At 49.8% G+C, this 18,909-nt stretch overlaps 1 protein-coding gene across 1 annotated transcript in view; it reads right to left on the bottom strand.

Annotated features, from left to right (window-relative positions):
- The window catches only part of SPTBN4 (spectrin, beta, non-erythrocytic 4), a 132,468-nt gene that overhangs the window by 47,728 nt on the left and 65,831 nt on the right, over positions 1-18,909 (bottom strand). Inside the window, exons 12-18 of the mRNA XM_006900898.1 lie at positions 18,103-18,405; positions 17,179-17,329; positions 14,164-15,121; positions 12,683-12,820; positions 9,242-9,992; positions 7,583-7,785; positions 1,147-1,237 (exon numbers count right to left, since the gene is read on the bottom strand). Coding sequence (XP_006900960.1) covers positions 1,147-1,237; positions 7,583-7,785; positions 9,242-9,992; positions 12,683-12,820; positions 14,164-15,121; positions 17,179-17,329; positions 18,103-18,405 — 2,595 coding nt within the window. The remainder of the gene's footprint in view (positions 1-1,146; positions 1,238-7,582; positions 7,786-9,241; positions 9,993-12,682; positions 12,821-14,163; positions 15,122-17,178; positions 17,330-18,102; positions 18,406-18,909) is intronic.

Below are 18,909 nucleotides of genomic sequence, written 5' to 3'. Positions count from 1 at the left end.
TCCCGCGCGCGCCCCCTGCCTGCCTTCATGCCCGCCTCTTTGCGGGGCCCCAGTTAGAGGTGGGGGAGGAATCACCACCCTTCCTAAACCACAGAGGAGGGGCACTTCTAGCCATCTCAACTGGCTCAGAACTCCAGAACAAGCTCACCTGGGGCAGGGGGGCTCCTGCATAATCTCTAAAAGAGGCCTTGAGCTCCAGACTACCTCAGCTATGTTGAGGATGAAGAGTGTATGTATATGTGTGGGGTGCGCTCCTGTCAACGGAGAGCCACCTCAGCTAGAAGGTGAAGGATATAGGGGGGGAGGGTCTAGATCCCCTAAGACGTCAGTCCAGAACCATCTCTCATGATCTACCTCATCTATGTGGACCACCTCTTATAGACAAGGAAGAGTGATCTCTTATGGAAATTCACTATGAAAAGGATCAAACCATCTTTAATTTGGAGGGGTGATGTGGGTGGACAGGAACCACCTTGGTTGGGGCAAACAGGTCCTCATGAAGGGATGAAGGAGCTGATTCTGTGAGATACAGATGGAGGAGCTAGCGATAGAGAACAGCTTTGGGGGTTAGAAAAATGTTTACTGGGGCCATGTCTACTGGCTAAAGTCTCAAACAATTTCTGATGGAGTGACGAGAAAGTGAGATGACAGCCTGCCTCTGAAGCCGTCCCTGAAAGGGGAAAGGCGGTCCAAACTGTCTCTGATTTGCAGGATCATCTTGATGCCTGGAAATTTTTCAAGGGACAGAAACTCGGTTCAGGACCGTCCCAGACAGATGATGCGCGCAGGGCCACTGGTCTGTCCCTGCTTGCCATATTCCTCCCTCCCCCAGCAGGGTTCATCTCACAAACCTCCAGAGAGATAGGTGAGATCAGCGCGCGTCCCCGTGGGACCTGTAAGCACGGACACGCGCCTCGTTGCCAGGGGCGCCAGAGGCTCCACCCTCCTTCCCTAGCCCGTGTGGGCGGAGGGAGCTGCAGAACATGCGCACTGAGACAGGGCTTGGCGCGCCTCCTAGCGGTGAAGAGGAAATATTGCTTCACGACCCACTTAGACGGGGCGTCCCCGCCCCCACCGCTCATCAGATCCAAATTCTCTCTCTAGGAAAGGGGGTCTTCACTGGGCCCTGCACAGCTGAAGTCCTACCTCGTGGCAGTCCCGGAGGAAGTGCTGCAGCACAAGTTGATCGTGTAGCTTCTGCATCCACTGCTGAGCCCGCAGCTGGTTTTCTTGGCTCCTAAGAATGAGGAGAGAGGGGCTGAGCAGAAGACCATGACAGAGAGCGTTGATGGCTGGGCAGTGAGAGAATCTATAACAACCATTAGAGACAGCGTAAGAGGTGGGAGAAAGGCAGTCTAGTAGGGGCAGAACCAGGAACAAAAGGCAGAGAGAAGCATAGGTCAGAGAGAGATTTGGAGATACATTGGCCCAGAGAGAAAAAGTCATCAATAGCATTTACACAGGCTGGGGGTGGGGAGAGAGAGAGAGACCCACACCTAGAGACAGAGATGGGGACACACAAACAGGCACAGAGTGAATGACAGAGACCCAAAGAGAAAGAAAGAGGCAGTAGCAAAACAGAGACAGACAGACAGACAGACAGAGACAGAGGCCCTGTGTGGAGTAATAAAAAGAAAGGAAGAGAGACAGTCAGGGGAAAGAATAAAAGGCAGAAGGTGAGACATGGAACAGGGGTAAGGACGGAGAGAGAACAGCAAGGGGAAGAGGCAGAGGAAGTGGGATGCAGGGCCAACCCAGGGAAGGACAGGCAGAAAAGTGGGCAAAACACAGCTCTGGCAGATGGGGAGGAAGCACCTTGCCAGAGAGCTGGAGAGAGGGAAGAGACCAGGGTGTGGGGACAGATGGAACTACTAAACTACTAGAGTCTCGGGAGGGCTGAGGGGGGGGGGTTCTCAGGTGGGTGGACAGAAGTTGGGCTGACCAGGCTAGACCCAGCCCACCCCAACCCCTACCCTCAGCTGGCCAGAAAAGCCACAGGCAGGTCTATTGGATAGTACCCACTCCAGCTCACACATATCTATCCCTGGGAGACAGAGAAGACATAAAAAGATTATCATCTCAAGGTCCCCCAGCCCCTAAGAATGCTTCTAAGACCTTCCAACTCTTTCTAAGACATATCTCTGGCCTAACTTTTCCAAACCCCTCTCCTTTCTTACTTCTCCCTCTGACTGCACACTGGCCTGCTTGGGGTTCTCAAACTCTCCATTCCCACCACAGGGCCTTTGTACCAGCTCTTCCTTGTGACCTCAATGCTCTTCCCCCTGGAAATGTGCTCCCAGGCCATGTCCTCTAGCAGCCTTCAGATCCTTACTGAAATGTCACCTTTTCAGCCAAGCCCCACCTGACCCCTCTCTCCAATACTTTCTGGCTCTTTTTTCTTTCCATTTTCTTAGGACTTAGCACTATCTCTTGCACTATGAAGGCAGGAAATTTTGTCTGTTTTCTTCACAGCTGTATCCCTATTGCTCGTAGTAGACATTCAGTACTCACATTACATGAACGAGTCATTGAACTCAAGAGAAATGCAGATTTCAAAAGGAATTAAGAAAATGAAAGAAGGAAAGGAAAGGACAGAAAAGGATGAAAGAAATAGAGGGAGGAAGTGGGAAGAATCTGTTATGGTGTGAGGATGGTCAATATCATGTGCACAGTGTATATGAACTGTTGAATGGAAAGCCAACTAGCTCTGTAAACCTTCACTCAAATCACAATAAAAGGTTTTAAAAAGGTGCCTGAAAACAAACAAACAAACAAACCAAAACAACAACAAAAAAGGTGCCTGAATAAGAGAAAGAGGCAGTGGGAGGGAAGGGCAGAAACAGCTGGGAGAAAGAAAGAGCAGAAAGGTGGAGATAGAGGAAGGAAAAAACAGACAGAGAAAAGGAAGTGAAGAAACAGAGAAAATGAGACAGACATATGAAGGCAAAGAGAGTAAGAGAAAGCAACATGAAAACAGAGGGGGAACTCAAGAGAGAAAGAACTTTAAGTGCCAGAGACAAACAGTCTCCCTGTAGACTCTCCCCACCATCCCTCCAGCCCTGGAGGGCAGCCACAGCCCTAGAGCCAGAAAATGCTTCTGAAATGGAAATTGATCCTTTGAGAACCTCCCCAGGTACACTGTCAGGCATTAATCAGTCCCAGGGCTAAGGGGCATTCCTCTAGGATGTAAGAGAGAGAAAACAGCAGCTTAAATCCTGGCTCTGCCACTTCCCTGGCTGTGACCTTGGGTAAGTCTATTCCCTCTCTGAATAAAATAAGACCAGTAGTACCTCACACATAAAGGTGGGTTAGGATCTGTCCAGATGAGGCAGAGAGAGACTAAATGACTCCCCCACACCTCGCAGGTGGAGGGGTGGACCTGAGTCTGTCGGATACCAGGGTCACAGTTTCTCACTCTTATTTCTGTCCCTTTTGGGTGTGGAAACTGAACCCTGTGATATGGTGGTTAATTGCTCAGCTATGAACCACAAGTCAGTGGTTCCAAACCCCCAGCCATCCCCAAAGGAGAATGAGGTGATGATCTGCTTACATAAAGATTTACAGCCTTCATTCAGGAAACACAAGGAGAAGGTAGGATGAACAATGCTACAGTGTGGGGACTGCAATCAATTTAACAACAAAACGTATAGGAATTGTTGAATGGCAAATGAATATGCTCTGTAAGCTTTTGCCCCAAAGTTACATCTATTTCCTTGATTGGAAAACTGATCTGCTTTGTAAACCTTAACCTGATTCACAATAAAAAGTTAATAAAATATATTTACAGCTTTGGAAACCCCATGAAGCAGTTTTACTCTGTCCTACAGGCTCCCTGTGAGCTGTGATTTGATGATTAGGGCAGTGGGATTTTGGTTTAGGTGTGGAAATCCCTCCCCAGAGTGATAAAGAATGTCATGTATGTTCCTAGACAAGTAAAAGGGGAGCGCTCATGGCCTGGTGGGTAAGGAGTTACACTAACCTAATGGCAACCAGTTTGAATTCACCAGCTGTTCTGTGAGAGAAAGATGAACAATCTCATCCCATGGGCTTTATAGCCTCTGAAAACCCACTGGGGGTTCAGCTATGAGTGAATTCCAGCTCCATGGCACATAGCAAAACCAGACCAGCAAATTGAATCCCTTCGTGATGCAAAGTTAAGTGCTCATTGTTTAAAAGATTGGCATTTCAAATCCACCTTCAAAGAGGACACAGCCTTGAAAACCCTATGAGGAAATTCTGCCCTGTGCACATGAGTCAGAATGGAATGGATGGCGATTAACAGCAGACAAGGAAATACAATGAGCAGCTGGGTGGAGAACAGAGATCAGATCTGTTCCAATCCTCAATGTGTCCCCATCTTTCCCAGTGTAAGTCTGGGGCAGATACTCCTCTAGGCTCCCACAGAGAAAATTCCCACTGACTTTCCTCATCTCAGTCCTGACCCCTGAACCCACACCTCCTCCATTCCAGCCTTGACCATCTGGGCCAGCCCTCTCAGATAAAGTAAGATATCTGAGAAGGCAGCTGTTGTAGCCTGTCTTGGTCACTGGTGTGTGCCCAACATTGTCTACATAGGGTACAGAGCACAGGCTATATATTATTTAATTTACTAAAAAATGAATGAGGAGTTCTGGTGGCCTAGTGGCAAGAAGCTGCACTGCAATCCCGAAGGCGGGAGGTTCAAATACACCAGATGCTCCACTGGAGAAGGAGGGGCAATCTCCTCCTGTACCAGTTGGATCCAATTCAATGGTACACCAAATAATAAAAAAAAAAAGAAAAGAAAAATAATGAATGATAAAATGAAAGAAAATAATGAATGACTGTAAAATGGAATGACATCATGAATTATGGAATGAACAGTCCTCTGGGCTCTTCCTCGTTCCTCTTCTGGCATGTAGTAGGTGCTCAAGAAATACAGGCAAAGGAAGGGCAGGTCCAGGTTGCATCTGGAGGCAGTAGGCGATCACTTTGTATGCTGAGCATCAGAATCCCCATTCACGTTTTCTATAGAAGCTTCTAGTCTTAACCAAGGTGAAATTAGGAGGAAAAGAGGAAAAGATACCTGTGCTCAGGGATAGATACCCAATAACCAAGGTAGACATGAGCTAGGGCACCAAGAAAACAGGTACACTAGCTGCCATGTAGACAGACTACATGGAGAAACAAGTGCTGCGGTGGAAGGAAGGGCACTAAGTGAAGTGTGTGTGGGAAGGCGATGAGTGAAAATTAAGTTCTGGGTTTGAGAAGGTGGCCACATGCCAGGTGGTGGTTAAAGCTTTGAGGCCACCACCATTCCAACACCTACACTGATCTCTGTCTTCTAGAGTAGGTCCCCGCCAGCATAATCGAAAATCCCTGTGATATAATAGTCTCTAAAAAGTATTCTTTCTTTCTAGTAATAAACAAGAGGTGGAGGTATGTTGTCCAGTCTAGCTCTTGTCACATTCATCCAATATGCAACTAGATCCAACACAAGCAAAAGACATTATGCTTGTACATTTTGAGAGAATGGCTTTGTATAGCACGCATGTGTGTGTGTATATTAACCACATATCCCATTTGAATGTGTGAGTCAGTAGAAGAGGAAGCACTATATATTAGTGCATTGGGTAAATCTGTTGCACAGCATCTCTTGAAAGTGCTAAAGAGTAAGAATATCTGTTTAAAGATGAAAATATACTTGACTCAAACCCATTGTACTTTCGGTTGCTGCATGTGAATGCAGAAGTTGACAGTGAACAAGGAAGAATGAAGAATCGGTGCCTTTGAGTTGTGGTGTTGGCACAGAATATTAAACATGCCAGTAGACAATACCATGATAGGTGGAGAAAAGACTGAAATTGTCAACAATTTCTTCTTACTTGTATCCACAATCCCTTCATACCAGCAGTCAGGAGATTAAGAGACATTACATTCAGAAAGTTTGTTGTCAGAGATCTTGAAAGTCCTGAAGGGCAATAATGTCAGTTTGAAGATTAAGGTGCACCTGATTCAGGCCATCGTCTTTCCAATCACCTACTATGCCTCTGAAAACTGGAAAATGAATAGACGACAGAAGAATAGATGCCTTTGAACTGTGGTGTTGAAGGGTGCTGAAGAACCCAGGGGCTATCAAAAGAACAAACAGATATGTCTTGGAGAGAGTGTAGCCAGAGTGCTCCTTAAAAGCGAGGATGGATATTTTGAGTACGTTGTTAAGAGAGGCTGTTCCTTGGAAAAGGACATCATGCTTGGAAAGGTGGAGGGATGGCAAAGGAGTGGAAGACCCTCAGTGAGATGGATTGATACAGTGACTGCAGTTACGGGCTCAAATGTTTGTGGGATAGTGCAGGGGAGGACAGATTTCAGGTCTGTTCATAGGGTTGCTATGAGTCGTACTCGGCTCCATGGCACCTAACAACAACAACAACAACAACAACAACAACAACAACAACAACAGGCTGCCAGAAGAAAAAACAAGTCTGTCTTGGAGAAAGTATAGTCAGCGTACTCCTTAGAGGCAAGGACTGTGAGACTTTGCCTCACAAGCTTTAAATATGTTATAAGGAAGAGCCAATCCCTGGAGAAGGGCATCCTGCTTGGAAAAGTAGAACTTCAGGGAAAGAGAGGAAGACCCTCAAAGAGATGGATTGACCCAGTGATGGCACAATGGGCGTAAGCATTGCGGAGATTATGAGGACTACACAGGATAGAGCCAGCTTTCAGTCTGTTGTACATAAGTGTCCCTATGAGTTGGAATTGACTTGGTGGCACCTAACAACAACAACAGGGCCTGACATGCCTTAATCTCGCCTTCCTGGAGCCTCAGGCAGGAAGAGGGGTGGGGCCTCCAGGCTGGGGGGTGGTGGTGCAGTGACTAGAAGTCACTGTGGTGTTCTCTTCCAGTGTGGATTATTCCAGAGAGAGCTAGGGAGAGGAGGGAGCTGGATCACCAGGAGGGAGCGAGACATGACAGTGACAGGGACTGGAAGAGATCCCAGTAAATGCGCTCCAGGAAGGCTGGAATTCTTTGGAGGGTGGCGGTCGTCTGCTTGTTGAGGGGCTGGACGTGTCTGGCACAAGGCAGCGTTCAGTACATATCTGTGCTTGGTTCCTGCTTTCACAGACGAGGCGGAGGGAGGGACAGATGGTGAGGAAGCAGAAACCCACCCATAAAGCACGAAGGAAACACTGAAGACACAGAGCTTTCTACAGGGGAGCTGGTGACTGGGGCGGAACTTGGGTCTTTAGAGGAGGGGTGTCCTGGGAAGGGGCTGGAGCGGCAGGGCTGAGGCTGGGTAAGGGCACATTTTAGCTTTCTAACAACCCATCCACCTTTCCCACGCAGCCAGTCAGAGTGGGAGAGAAACTTTTCACTGTGTATCCCCTCTGTGCCTTTTGACGTTACAACTGAGCTACCCTTTCACAGAACCGAAGTTGAATCTAAAACATGGAATTGAGAAACCAAAGAGGGGCAGAGAAGCAGGCAAAGTGGTAGCGTGGGGAGTCGCATCTGGTCTCTCTCATCTGAGCCTGACGCCTAGTCTCTGCGCGCGCCCCCGAAACCCGCCCCCTGCTTCCTAGGGTGTGAGGGGCCTACTTCTCCAGCAGCCGCACCACAGCCTCCTGGGCCTGTTCTCCGTAGACGTTGCCCTGCCTTAGCAGGCCCTCGGCAGCCTGCACCGCCACCTGCATCTTTTGCTGGTTCAGCTCCATTGTGGTGAGAAAATCCCGGTGCCTTTTCACCGCCTCCTCCACCGACTCCACGGTGCCCGGGAGCTCGGGGCCCGACAGCGCCATCTCCTGGGAAGGGAGAGGGTGCACAGGTCAGTCCCTCTCCATTCTAGGACCTGCCGGACTGCCACCACTCCACCCACTGTGTTCCAGCTCGTCCTACCTCAGGGCCTTTGCCCATGCTGGTCCCTCTGCCTTGCAGTCCATCCTATAGCTGGTCCCTTAATTTCCTGCAGAGTTTCAGCTCAAATGCCTCCTCAGAGACCTTTCCTGACCACCCAGCCAAAACCACCCCACTCCTGTCGTATCTCTTGATCCTGCTTCATTATCCTTCCTAACATACTCCTGACATAATATACATTTATTCTTTAATTACAATTCTCTCCCACCACACCCACACTCACACCCACAATACATGAGGGTAGGATTTCATGTTTGATTTTGAAGCACAAAGGAAGCCACTCGAGAAATGTTTGATTAATTGATTCAAGACCAAACTAGGTGTGTTGTATGAACTTCTGGAAGTTCTCTCTCTGGGATTGGTTTTCTAACTAATAAAGGGGCTCTCAAGGCCCCTTCAGCTCTGATATTGAGTAGCCTCATGATTCCAGGGGTTCCCCATCTACCCAAATAGTCCAGCTGCCTCAGCTTCCCTTACATACCTGATCTCCAAACGTCAGTATCTGTGCTCAGATAATCTGAAAACTGGAGCTCTCATTTGCTCAAATCCTCAAAGGAGAGTCCCATTCCCAAAGGACCTCCAGGATGGATCGATCACTGGCCCCCAGACCACCAGCACATGCGGTATCTCAAGCCACATATGCTCTCCAGAAAACATGCAAACTGACAGTCCCCATGATGAAGAGGATTTGCATATTCGACCTCCCACTACCTAGTTTGCCATCACTCACTGTGCCTTTAGTAATTGCTCTCCCTCGGTCATGAGGAAATGTTTCATAGCATGCTGGGGGCCTAGTGGGTTATGTGCTGGGCTACTAAAGGAAAGGCTCTGGAGTCAATGAGGTCATCTGCTCCTGTTAAAACTTACAGGCTGTGAGGCATGCTGGAGGGTCAGTGGGTTGGAAGTGAATGAAATCAAATGGAAGACAGTGAGGTGGGGTGGGTTTTGACTTGATCAGTGCCCCTCATGACACTCTCTGTTATTCATCCCAAGAGCTTCTCAGGCCCATTTCTTTCCGGACACTCTGCAGATCTGTATAACTCACAAATTCAGTACGGCACTCTAATAAATATCAAGCTTCTCCTCACTCAGAATAGGCACAGGACCCAGATAAGATTCTAGCCAACCCCATTATAATCTTAAAACTGTTACACACACATGCTCAATGAATGACCCAGCTACCCAAATCACCTGTCCAGTCACCATAAGTCACAAACCCAGTGGTACCACCAGCACCACCAACTTTCCCCCCCTAACCAACGGTTTCACTGCCTTAACAATTTCCCACTCGTCCCCTGGCCTCTTCCTGCACTTCCAAGCTCCCATGCAACATGTAGCTGGCACCTGGTTGCGAAGAACAGCGAGTGCCTGGCGCAAATCGCGCAGGAAGAGCTGGTAGACGTGAGCCTGGACCAGGGCCTCCCTGCGAGCCTCCCACAGGCCCAGCAGTTTGTGCCAGCCGAGCTCCAGGTGTGGTAGCCACTCGTCGAGGGCCAGGCCTGGGCCCAGTTCGGCACCGTCCGAAGCCAGCAGTGCCTCGCTGGCCGCCACGATGCGCGCATAGTCCTCTTCACGCTGGTCCATCTCTTCCTTGAGTGCGGCGTGGCGCGTCAACAGCGCATCCGCCTCCTCCAGACTGCCTGGCAGGGGCCCCTCGCTGCCTCCCGCTGCCTCCTGGGCGCGCACCAGCCAGTCCAGGAACGCGTCCAGGTCGTGCAGGAAACGTTGGAGGCGGCTGGCCGCCGCCACTGCCTCTCCGCAAGCCTGTGCCGCACTTGCCAGCGCGCCCCACTCGGTGCCCAGCTCTTCTGCGCCCTTGCGCAGCCTTGCCTCCTGAGCGGGAAAGCGCGCGGCCAGAAGAGCCGCCTCCTCCAGGAGAGCCGCCTGGCGGGGCTCCAGTGCCTGCAGAGCTGCCTCCAGGCCGCTAAGGCGCCACTGTAGGGCGCCACCCGCACGGGGCGCGCTCTCCACCGCCCGCCGCTTCTCGCGCACCTGGGCGCGCACCTCAGCCACCTCCAGCACGTGGTTCTCCACCAGCAGCACCGCGCTCACCTCTTCTTTGCGCTGTTCGACCAGTTCCACGATGCGGTTCCACCTATCCAAGAAAAGGAGAAGAATGGGGGGGGGGGGGCGAAGGAGCACCTACTTGGCGCGAATAGCAGGGAGACCCAGGGCCCAATCCAAGCCCTCTGTGACCTTGGATAGTCACTTTACCTCAAACTCCAATTTCTAACCCTGTATAAAGGAACTCTATCGGGCTTACTTTCTCAGAGCAGCACTTCTCAAAGTGTAAGCCTCACATAACCAAATGATTTCACAGATTTCAGAGATACCAAAACAATCTGATACAGAAGCCTATGAGACAATCCAGCTGCCTTCTCTTAAGCCAGACAGTTAAAAGATTTGTAAAATATGCGAAACTGTGGCCCTCTTACTTTACAGTGTTTGTTTTGGAGGACAGCTTCCCCTCCATTTTTAAACAGATTTCTTAGTTTTATTTTAAACGATTTATTAAGCATTTAAAAAGAATACTCTGTTGCCAACTCAAAGGCAGGTGGTTTGAATCCACCAGCCGCTCTTTAGGGGAAAGATATGAAATCACCCACTTGGAGATTTACAGCCTCTGAAACCCCACTGGAGGGTCAGCTATGAGTAGGTTCAAAGTTGATGGCACATAACGACTATCACAACCCAGATAAACGAAATCTCTTTGAGGTTTTTTGATAGTTTTTAAGAGTACAAAAAGGTTTGAAAATCATTGCTTTTATCATCGCATAACATTAACATGTTAGGTCCAACAACCATTAGTTGAACATTTGCTAGGAGCTGTCCTTGGAGAGGGACGTCATGCTTGGGACGGTGGAGGGTCAGCACAAGAGGTGAAGATCCTCGATGAGACGGATTGATTCAGTGACTGGGGTAATGGGGGTAGCTGTGTTGGAGACAATAAGATTGACACAGGATAGACGCAGGGTATAGGGCTGTTGTACACGGGGTCTCTATGAATCCCAGGCAACTCGATGGCACATAACAACAACTAGGAGCTAAGTGCTGAGAATATAGTGACACAAGGGTATGCTTGCTCTATCTCAAATGAAATTAACCTCAAAATGACGTATCACCTGTGTCACAGGGGAGTGACAGCCCTTGCCCTTGACACAGCTCTTTTTCAGGCAGTGTGTGGTCAAAGTTACCAGCACAGACTTGGAACTGGATTGCCTGAAGTAAAATTCCAGCCCTTCCTCTTTACTGTTTGACCTCTGGCAAGTGACCTTCACTGTGCCTTGATTTCCCTGTCAGGAAAATAGGCTCAATCATAGCGCCTACCTCATATATGAAGTGTTTCAGATAGTGCCTGTTTGCTACTGTGATTGAGTGGGGACAATCTTTGGGACCTGCCAAGTCCTTTCCTACTGTGGGCCTTGGTCCCAGCTCTGGCCTCTCTCTGGAAGGTTCTGTCCTCTCTCTTCACACATACTCCTGTGGAAAAGCCTTCTCATCCTTTGAGGGCCCATGTTAAATTGTAACCTTCTGACCAACCCTGATTTGCTCTACTGGGGCCATCCGACCCTATTTCCTCCCCAATTCCTCTAAAGAGCTTCTTTCTTCGTTTATTTACTAACTGGCTCTCTGCTTCTCCTACCCACTCCCTGTTGTTGAGCTGGTTCTGACTCACTGGGTTTCTGACCTTCCACTGGGTTTCTGAGGCTGTAAATCTTGATGGGAGGAGAATACCCACTGCATGGATTCAAACCATGGCCTTTGGGTGAGTGGTTCAACATGCCAGACTGCATCACCAGAGCTCCCCTCTGCTCCTGTGGAACATCCCAAAGGCAGAGATTGGAAAAATCCATGTTTGGGTTCTGCTCTGGCCATGCAATAGCCATGTGATTTTTAGCAAATCATTTCCCTTGTCTGGAAAGTGCAGATGATTATGATGATGATGATGATGATAATGTCCAGCTGATGAAATGAGGTTTTTGGTTTGTTTGTTTGTGTTTGTTTTTCATGGAATGAATTTAAGTATTTAAGGAGGTTATGTGGCTAAAGCCATGTGTTATTGTTGGCACATGTTATTGTTGTTAGGTGCCATCAAGCTGATGATGATTAATAATGACTCTATGAACAACAGATCTGAACCTCGCCCTGTCCTGCACCATCCCCATGATGTGCTCCAGTCCATTGTGGTGACAACTGTGTCAAACAGCAGTGATTGTGACGATGGCACAGCACAGGGCCCACTGTGAGTCTGAGATGACTGCACAGCACCTATCAACAGCGATGACATTCTTGGTGAGTTCTGAACTCTAGAAATCCATAGATTTCCAAGTCTATGGAAATAAAGTTAGGGAGACAAAGTATGTACATAGAATACTTGGAGATAACTCCTGGTAGATGCTAAATAGTTTATAAACAAATAAATGAAGGAACAACAGAAATGCACTGAATTCTGTCAGTACCACATCACGCTAGTATTGGGTATTACCATTTCCCCCAAGTTTTTCCTATCGTTATGTGCCACAGTCAGAACAAGCTCATAGCTGACCCTCCAGCAGATTTTCAGAGGCTGTAAGTTGGACATCTTTCTCCCTTGCATAGCTGGTGAATTCAAACCATGCAATTCCTTACCACTAAGCCACCAGAGCTCCTTGATGATGTATAGATGGCTGCTATAACCTCAAGGGTTTGAGATGGTGCATCTTTGATTTCCACAGTTAAGTAACTGAGGAAGAGAAGAATGATGTCAGGTATCAGGAAGGACTTCAAGCATCAGGCCCCACCTACCTGCTATTGAGGTGGTCCTGGCAGGAGCGCACCTCATCTGAGCTGGGGTGACCTCCTTCCACCAACTTCTGCACTGTGTGATTCACGTCCAGGACACGCCCCATCAAACTGTTCATCTCTTGGTCCAGGCTCTCGAACCTGCAGGAGGATGGAGACGCTCAGAAGCTTGGACCCTAAGAAGTCAAGAAATAGCTGCTGAAATGGATGATGGGTAAGATACTCATAAAGAGACGTGCAGAGGGAGAAAGACATGATCCTGCCAAACAATTTACTAACAAAGCCAGTAAACAAACAAGTACAGGACTGCCCACAGATTCTACCAACCATGGATATTCAAGGGTGGGGGGGAGTAATTAAGTGGTCAAAACAAGCCCTCAAAAAAAAAATCCACCCAAAACTTATCACCATCAAGTGAGAACTGACTCATAGCTGACCCTCCACTGGGTTTTCAGGAGCTCACATGGGAGAAAATTGCCTGTCTTTCTCCCAAAGAGCTGCTGGTGGATTTTACCTGCTGGAGAGGAGCTGCTTTTGAGTTTGCAGTGCAGCTCTCTACAGACTATACCACCAGAGTGTCCTCGGAGAATACTGTGCTATTTATATCTATGATAACCCGTGGTGGTTGTAAGTGCCCTTGACTATGACTCAATGACCCTGTTAACAACAGATCTGAACGTTGTCCCTATCCTGTGACATCCTCATTCTCTCTACCATGCTCAAGTTCATTGCTGCCAATCCATCTGTTGAGGACCTTCCTCTCTTTTGCTGGCCCTCTACTTTTCCAAGCCCTAAACAATCCAGAGGTGATTTAAAGGGTGGGAGAGGATTTGCACAAGTTACATGTAAATATTCACGCCACTTTATACTCATATATTGAGCATTGGAGGATTTTGATGTCCACAAAGGTCCTGGAACTCTGCTGATGACAAGGGACAACTGTGAATGGTAACTCGTGGGGAGGTAAAGAATAAGTGGAGAGAAAGTGGTAAGTGTGGGAGCTATTTAATTAGCTTGGGAGATGTGACCTATGAGAGTCGCTTATTCAGTCAGCAGGCATTTAGTATTAGATTAAATTTGTGCAGGGGACTAGGGAGTCCCTGGGGAAGGATGGGAATGAGTATTTCAGTGAAGGAGCTCAGGTCACTAATTTGTGCCAGGGGACGATGAAAGCCTGGTGGTAATAAAAGCAAAAGCTCAAGAAATGCCCCCTGATGTGTTCAATTGTCTGCACAGGTTAATATATTTACTATTCACAAGTGTGTGAAGCTGGGGTTCATTTTGTTCCCATTTTACAGACTAAAATTCAGATATGTCTGTCAAGTTTTGGGTGCTAAGTCACAAGTCTGGTTTAGGATGAAGCGGGGATTGGAACCACTGATTTCAGCCAAGGAACAAGGCAACTGTTGAACCAATGTAGGTGAGACACGGTGAGAGAGGAAGAGGACTCAGGAGTCCTGCCCTCTGTCCCGCATGGCGCTCACCGATGCTGAACCACCTCAACGTCGTCAAGGGAGTCTGGCACGCGCATGGCAAGCAGCCACTGTTCCTTCTCGCCGATCCACAGCTCACACGCGTGCACCTCGCCAAACATGCGGTAGACCGCGAGCGCATCGCGCAGCCACTGGCGTCGCAGCGCTGCCACTTCCGTCACTTCAGCGAACAACTGCTCTGCCTCTACCACGCGCACCTGCAGCGCCACCACCAGAGACCCTGCGCCACTGGCGCCCCCCAGCGTTGCCAGCTGGCGCCGTAGACCGCCCACCGACCCGCGGTGCGCCTCCACCTCCCCGGTGAGCGCGCGGTGCTGGCGCGCCAAGCGGCGGCTGGACGCTTCGTCGTGACCGAAGTCCCCAGCCACCGCCAAGCGGTAGGCGTCGCGAAGCCAGTCCAAGAGCCCGTCGAGGTCCGCGCCGAACTGGTGCAGCGCCAGCGCCTCCTGCAGCCGCCGCTCCCGCCGCGCCGTCGCCTCCTCCAGCCGCTGCCAACGACGCCGTGCGCTCGCCGCGCGCTCCGCCAGGCCAGCCAGGAGCACCGTGTCCGGGCTCGGACCGATGGCGCCGCCGGCGGCAACCAGCTCCTCGCCACACCGCAGCGCCTGCTGCAGGAGCGTCCGCCGCCCGCCCAGCTCGCCCTGCAGGATCTTGTGCTGCGCCAGCAGGCGAGCAGTGCTGGGCAGGTCGTGCGCGCCGCCTGCATTGCCAGCAGCGCCCGCCGCGCCTCCGGTGCCAGCCCCGCCGCCACCACTGGCGGCCTCTAGGAGGCGCTCTTTGTCGCGTGCCCAACTCTCGGCCTCCTCCAGCTCCTGCAGCAGCGCCCACAGGCTCCTCGACGCCTCCAGCTCCGTTCGCCGCCGCGCTGCCTGTTCCTGCAGCTCCGCCAGACAGCCGTGAACGTGGTTCACTCGGTTGCAGATGACCTGAGGGTCGCAGGGCTGGTAGCCTAGGCCAAAAGACAGGGCAAATCTGAAGTTGTGCGTAGACCAAGAAAGGGTGGTGCGGGCTACTTGCCTTTGGCTTGACCTCACCAACTCTCCTCCTCCAGGTAGTCTTCCCTGACTCCCCAAGAATGAGTGAGGGAAGCACTTCTGGTGTCTCCCCTGCCTTGGCCCTAAGCTCTTTGTATCTACTGATTCTTGCATTTTGCCCTTCCAAGAGCTCTGATGGCTTAGTGGCAAGAAGCTGCTCTGCAAAAAGGCGTGAGTTTGAGGCCATCAGCTGCTCCGCGAGAGAAGGATAGAGAAGGATGGGCAATCTCTTCCCGTGCAGTTAATTGCCCCTCTGAAAACCCGCCGGAGGGTCAGCTAGGGGTTGGTTCCGACATGAAGGTACACAACAACAAGAAGTCTCCAAAACCGTGAGGCAATGAGCTCCTGTTTTAAGCCACTCAGTTACTGGTAATAATTTGTTACGCTAACCTGGAGAGGGTTAAACCAGACTGCTCCTTGGAGGCAAGGATTCTGGGGCTTTGTCTGACATACTTAGGACATGTAAGGAGGGACAGGTCCTTGGAGAGGGTCATCATGTTTGGGATTGTGGAGGGACAGCAGAAAAGAGGAAGACCCTCTATGAGACGGATTGATTCAGTGACTGGGGTAATGGGGTGGGTGTGTCAGAGACAGTGCGATTGGCACAGGATAGAGCAGGGTTTAGGGCTGTTATACATAGGGTCACTAAGAGTCGCAAGTGACTGGGTGGTATATAACAACAACAACAAACAACAACCTTTGGATACTGATAAACGAGTAGAAAGTGAAATTCTATTAGAGTCAGTCTTGGTTTTACCCATTAGCATTTGTGCTTCTGTTTCTGCCTTTAACCCTTGGAGAATGAACCTTTTCTTTTTAAGTACCCAACTCTTGGCCTGGGATGCTGATATGACAGAGATGGCCAATTAGATCCCTGTCCACGCTGGGGCTACTGTGATTGGCTGAGCAATGGGGATGGAACTCCTGTGGCTTTCCTTGGGTCTTTTGCTGAACAGGAACCCTGATGACATAGTGGCTACATGTTTGGCTGCTGACCAAAAGGTCAACAGTTGAAACCCACCAGCTGCTCTACAGAAGATATGGCAGTATGCTGCCACAAAGATTTCATCTTTGGGAACTATGGACTGTGCTGCATGGTTATTCTGTCTTATATGACCCCCATGAGCGGGATGGACTCAGCAACAAAGGATTCCATGAGAAACAGTAGGAAAGACGATTTTATCTTCTACTGGGCCTCCTAAGCTGCTGGGTAATACTATGGTCTGAATGATCCCACGTCTATTTCACAAGGAGGACTCAGACAGTGGCACTAGCAAGGAGAACAGGGACAAAAAGAGATGAAGTCTTAATGGACTCACAGAACTGTCCATGGAGCCAGACCTACACTCTTTTACCTTTTTGTTCCTTAGAGGCAAAAACGGAGAAATGCCATCATACTTTATGCACATATCTTTTAAAAAGACATCTGCTGAGAAAAGTAGAAAATCAAAGAGCAAAAGAGGAAGATTCTGAAGTGGAAGTGAGATGGACTGACACAGTGACTGTAACCATGGACTTGAGCATGGTAAAGATTGTGAAGATGGCACAGGAGAGAGGAAGATTAGGGTTAGGGTTTGTCCACAGAGTTGCTACAAGGTGTATTCAACTTGATGGCACCTACCACCACCAAGACATTTCCATTTTCGCTTTGAGTCTTTTATCTTGCATTTTCATTACTGAATAGATTCTGACTATACATTATCAAACACAGGCTAGCATGTGTGTGTTTGATGTTATTTACTGAGTTGAGGCTGAGAAAGGCAATTATTGCAAAATCTCAAAGCAGAAAGAAGTCACATGGTCCAACCTCCCACTCAAAATACTAATATTCCTGGTAAAGTATGATGCTGTGGTCTGCTTGTATGTCCCTAAAGATGAGGAACCCATTCATTCCTCCCTTCTGTCCCACAGGAGTCCACTCTGCCTCTATTAGCACCAACCCTGGAACCCACCACCTCCTTCTCCTACTCACCTTGCAGCTGGGAGAAGCGTAGGGCAGCAGCGTTGAGCGCCTCCACCCGCTCGCTCTGCGCTGCAATGTCCCCCTCCAGCAGCCCATGCTTCTGCAGCAGGTCCTCCGCCTCTACCAGGTGCTGCCCACACTCCCGGGATAAAAGCTGACCCTGTGATGGGGGAGTGGGACACACAACTCACTCCTGGGCTTGACCCCCAGGCCACATCCCGCCTCCCTCATTGTCCAGACTCGCCTCTCAGGCTAGTCTACTGATGCCTCCAGCTCTTCCTAGTTCTGTCTCTTTCTTGTCTCCATCTTTCTTCCTCTTTATCACTCTTTCTCTTCACCTCCCTATCTGTATCTCTCCTCCCTCTCCTCCCCCTTTATCTGTATCCGAGGGAGCTCTGGTGATGCATACCACAGGGAGTTGTACACCTCTCCCTGTACACCTCCTTGTACACCTCCACAAAGGTGGCACCTCTGGCAGTTTGAATCCATCAGCAGCCTCTTGGGAGAAAAATATGCAGTCTCCTCCTATGCAATTTACGGCCCCAGAAAACCCTTTGGAGGGTCAGCTGTGAGTCGGTTCCATCTTGATGTTAAGGGTTTCTCCATATCTTTCCCTTTTTCAAATCAATTTATGCATCTTTCTCTTTATCTACGTGGATTTCTGTTACTAACTTTGTCTCTGCCACTCTAGCTCTCTCTCTGCTCTTTCTCCTTCAAACTCTGACCATTTCCTTCAGGCTAAATCTGTCTTGTTCTATCTCAGGTTCTCTCTGGTTCATACCTCTCTGTCTTTCTGTCTCAATCTTTCTCTCTGTATCTCCACTCTCTCTTGGTCCCCTTTCTGTGTCTCTCTCCCTTTCCATCTCCATCTCTCTGACAACATCTGACTCATTGTCTGTGCCCCCCATCTTGGTGACTGTCTGGCCCCCACACCTGCATCTCTTCCATCCAGTCCACCATGTACACCATCTCCTGGAAGACCTTCTGCAGGGCCAGGTTCTGCTCGAGTCGTGTCCGCCGTGCACCCACCAGCCCAGTCAGCAAGGCCCATTGGCGCAGCACACTGTCACGCTGGGCAGTCACTCGCCGAGAGTCGTAGTAGCTTTCGGAGGCCAGAGCCTGGGCCAGTTCTGCCACTCCCTGCACCCGCTCCTCATAGGCTGCGATGTCCGCCTCAATTGCTTCATGCTTCTTCATGGCCGCTTCCACGGCCGGCAGTTCGTAACCAAAGTTATCCTGGGGCAGTGCACACCACACAGACTCACCCATGGTGCTTCAGCTGTCCACCTGTAACCTTGACCTTGTGTGACCCTGGAAACACCCCTAACTCCCATGTAACCCTGGATACCAGCTCCAGCTTCTTATGTTACCATGGATACCTGACCCACCTTCTTCAGTCCTCCTATCTAACCATAGTTACTCTGGAGACTAGCTCCCTCCTCCTGTTACCATGGAGACAGCCCCACCTTTTTTGTTGCCCTGGAGACCAGCCTCACCATCTTCAGTTATTCTGAAGACTAGCCTCCTTCTCCAATGTTACCTTGGAGACCAGTTCCACTCTCTTCTGTTGCCCTAGAGACCAGTCCCACACTCCCTGTTACCTGGAGACCAGCCTATGCTACACAGGACACCAGCCCTACCTTCTTCAATCACCCTGTTCCTGACTTGGACTGGAGACCTGCTCCACCCTTCCCTGATTACTGTGTCTAACTCCAAACTTGTTCTTCAGAAACCAGTGAC

Source organism: Elephantulus edwardii, unplaced genomic scaffold (genome assembly GCF_000299155.1).
Source record: "Elephantulus edwardii isolate Elephantulus edwardi_28Jun2011 unplaced genomic scaffold, EleEdw1.0 scaffold00302, whole genome shotgun sequence".
Taxonomy (NCBI): Eukaryota; Metazoa; Chordata; class Mammalia; order Macroscelidea; family Macroscelididae; genus Elephantulus; species Elephantulus edwardii.
Note: the sequence above shows the minus strand (reverse complement) of the source record. Positions and strands in the feature narration are given on the sequence as shown.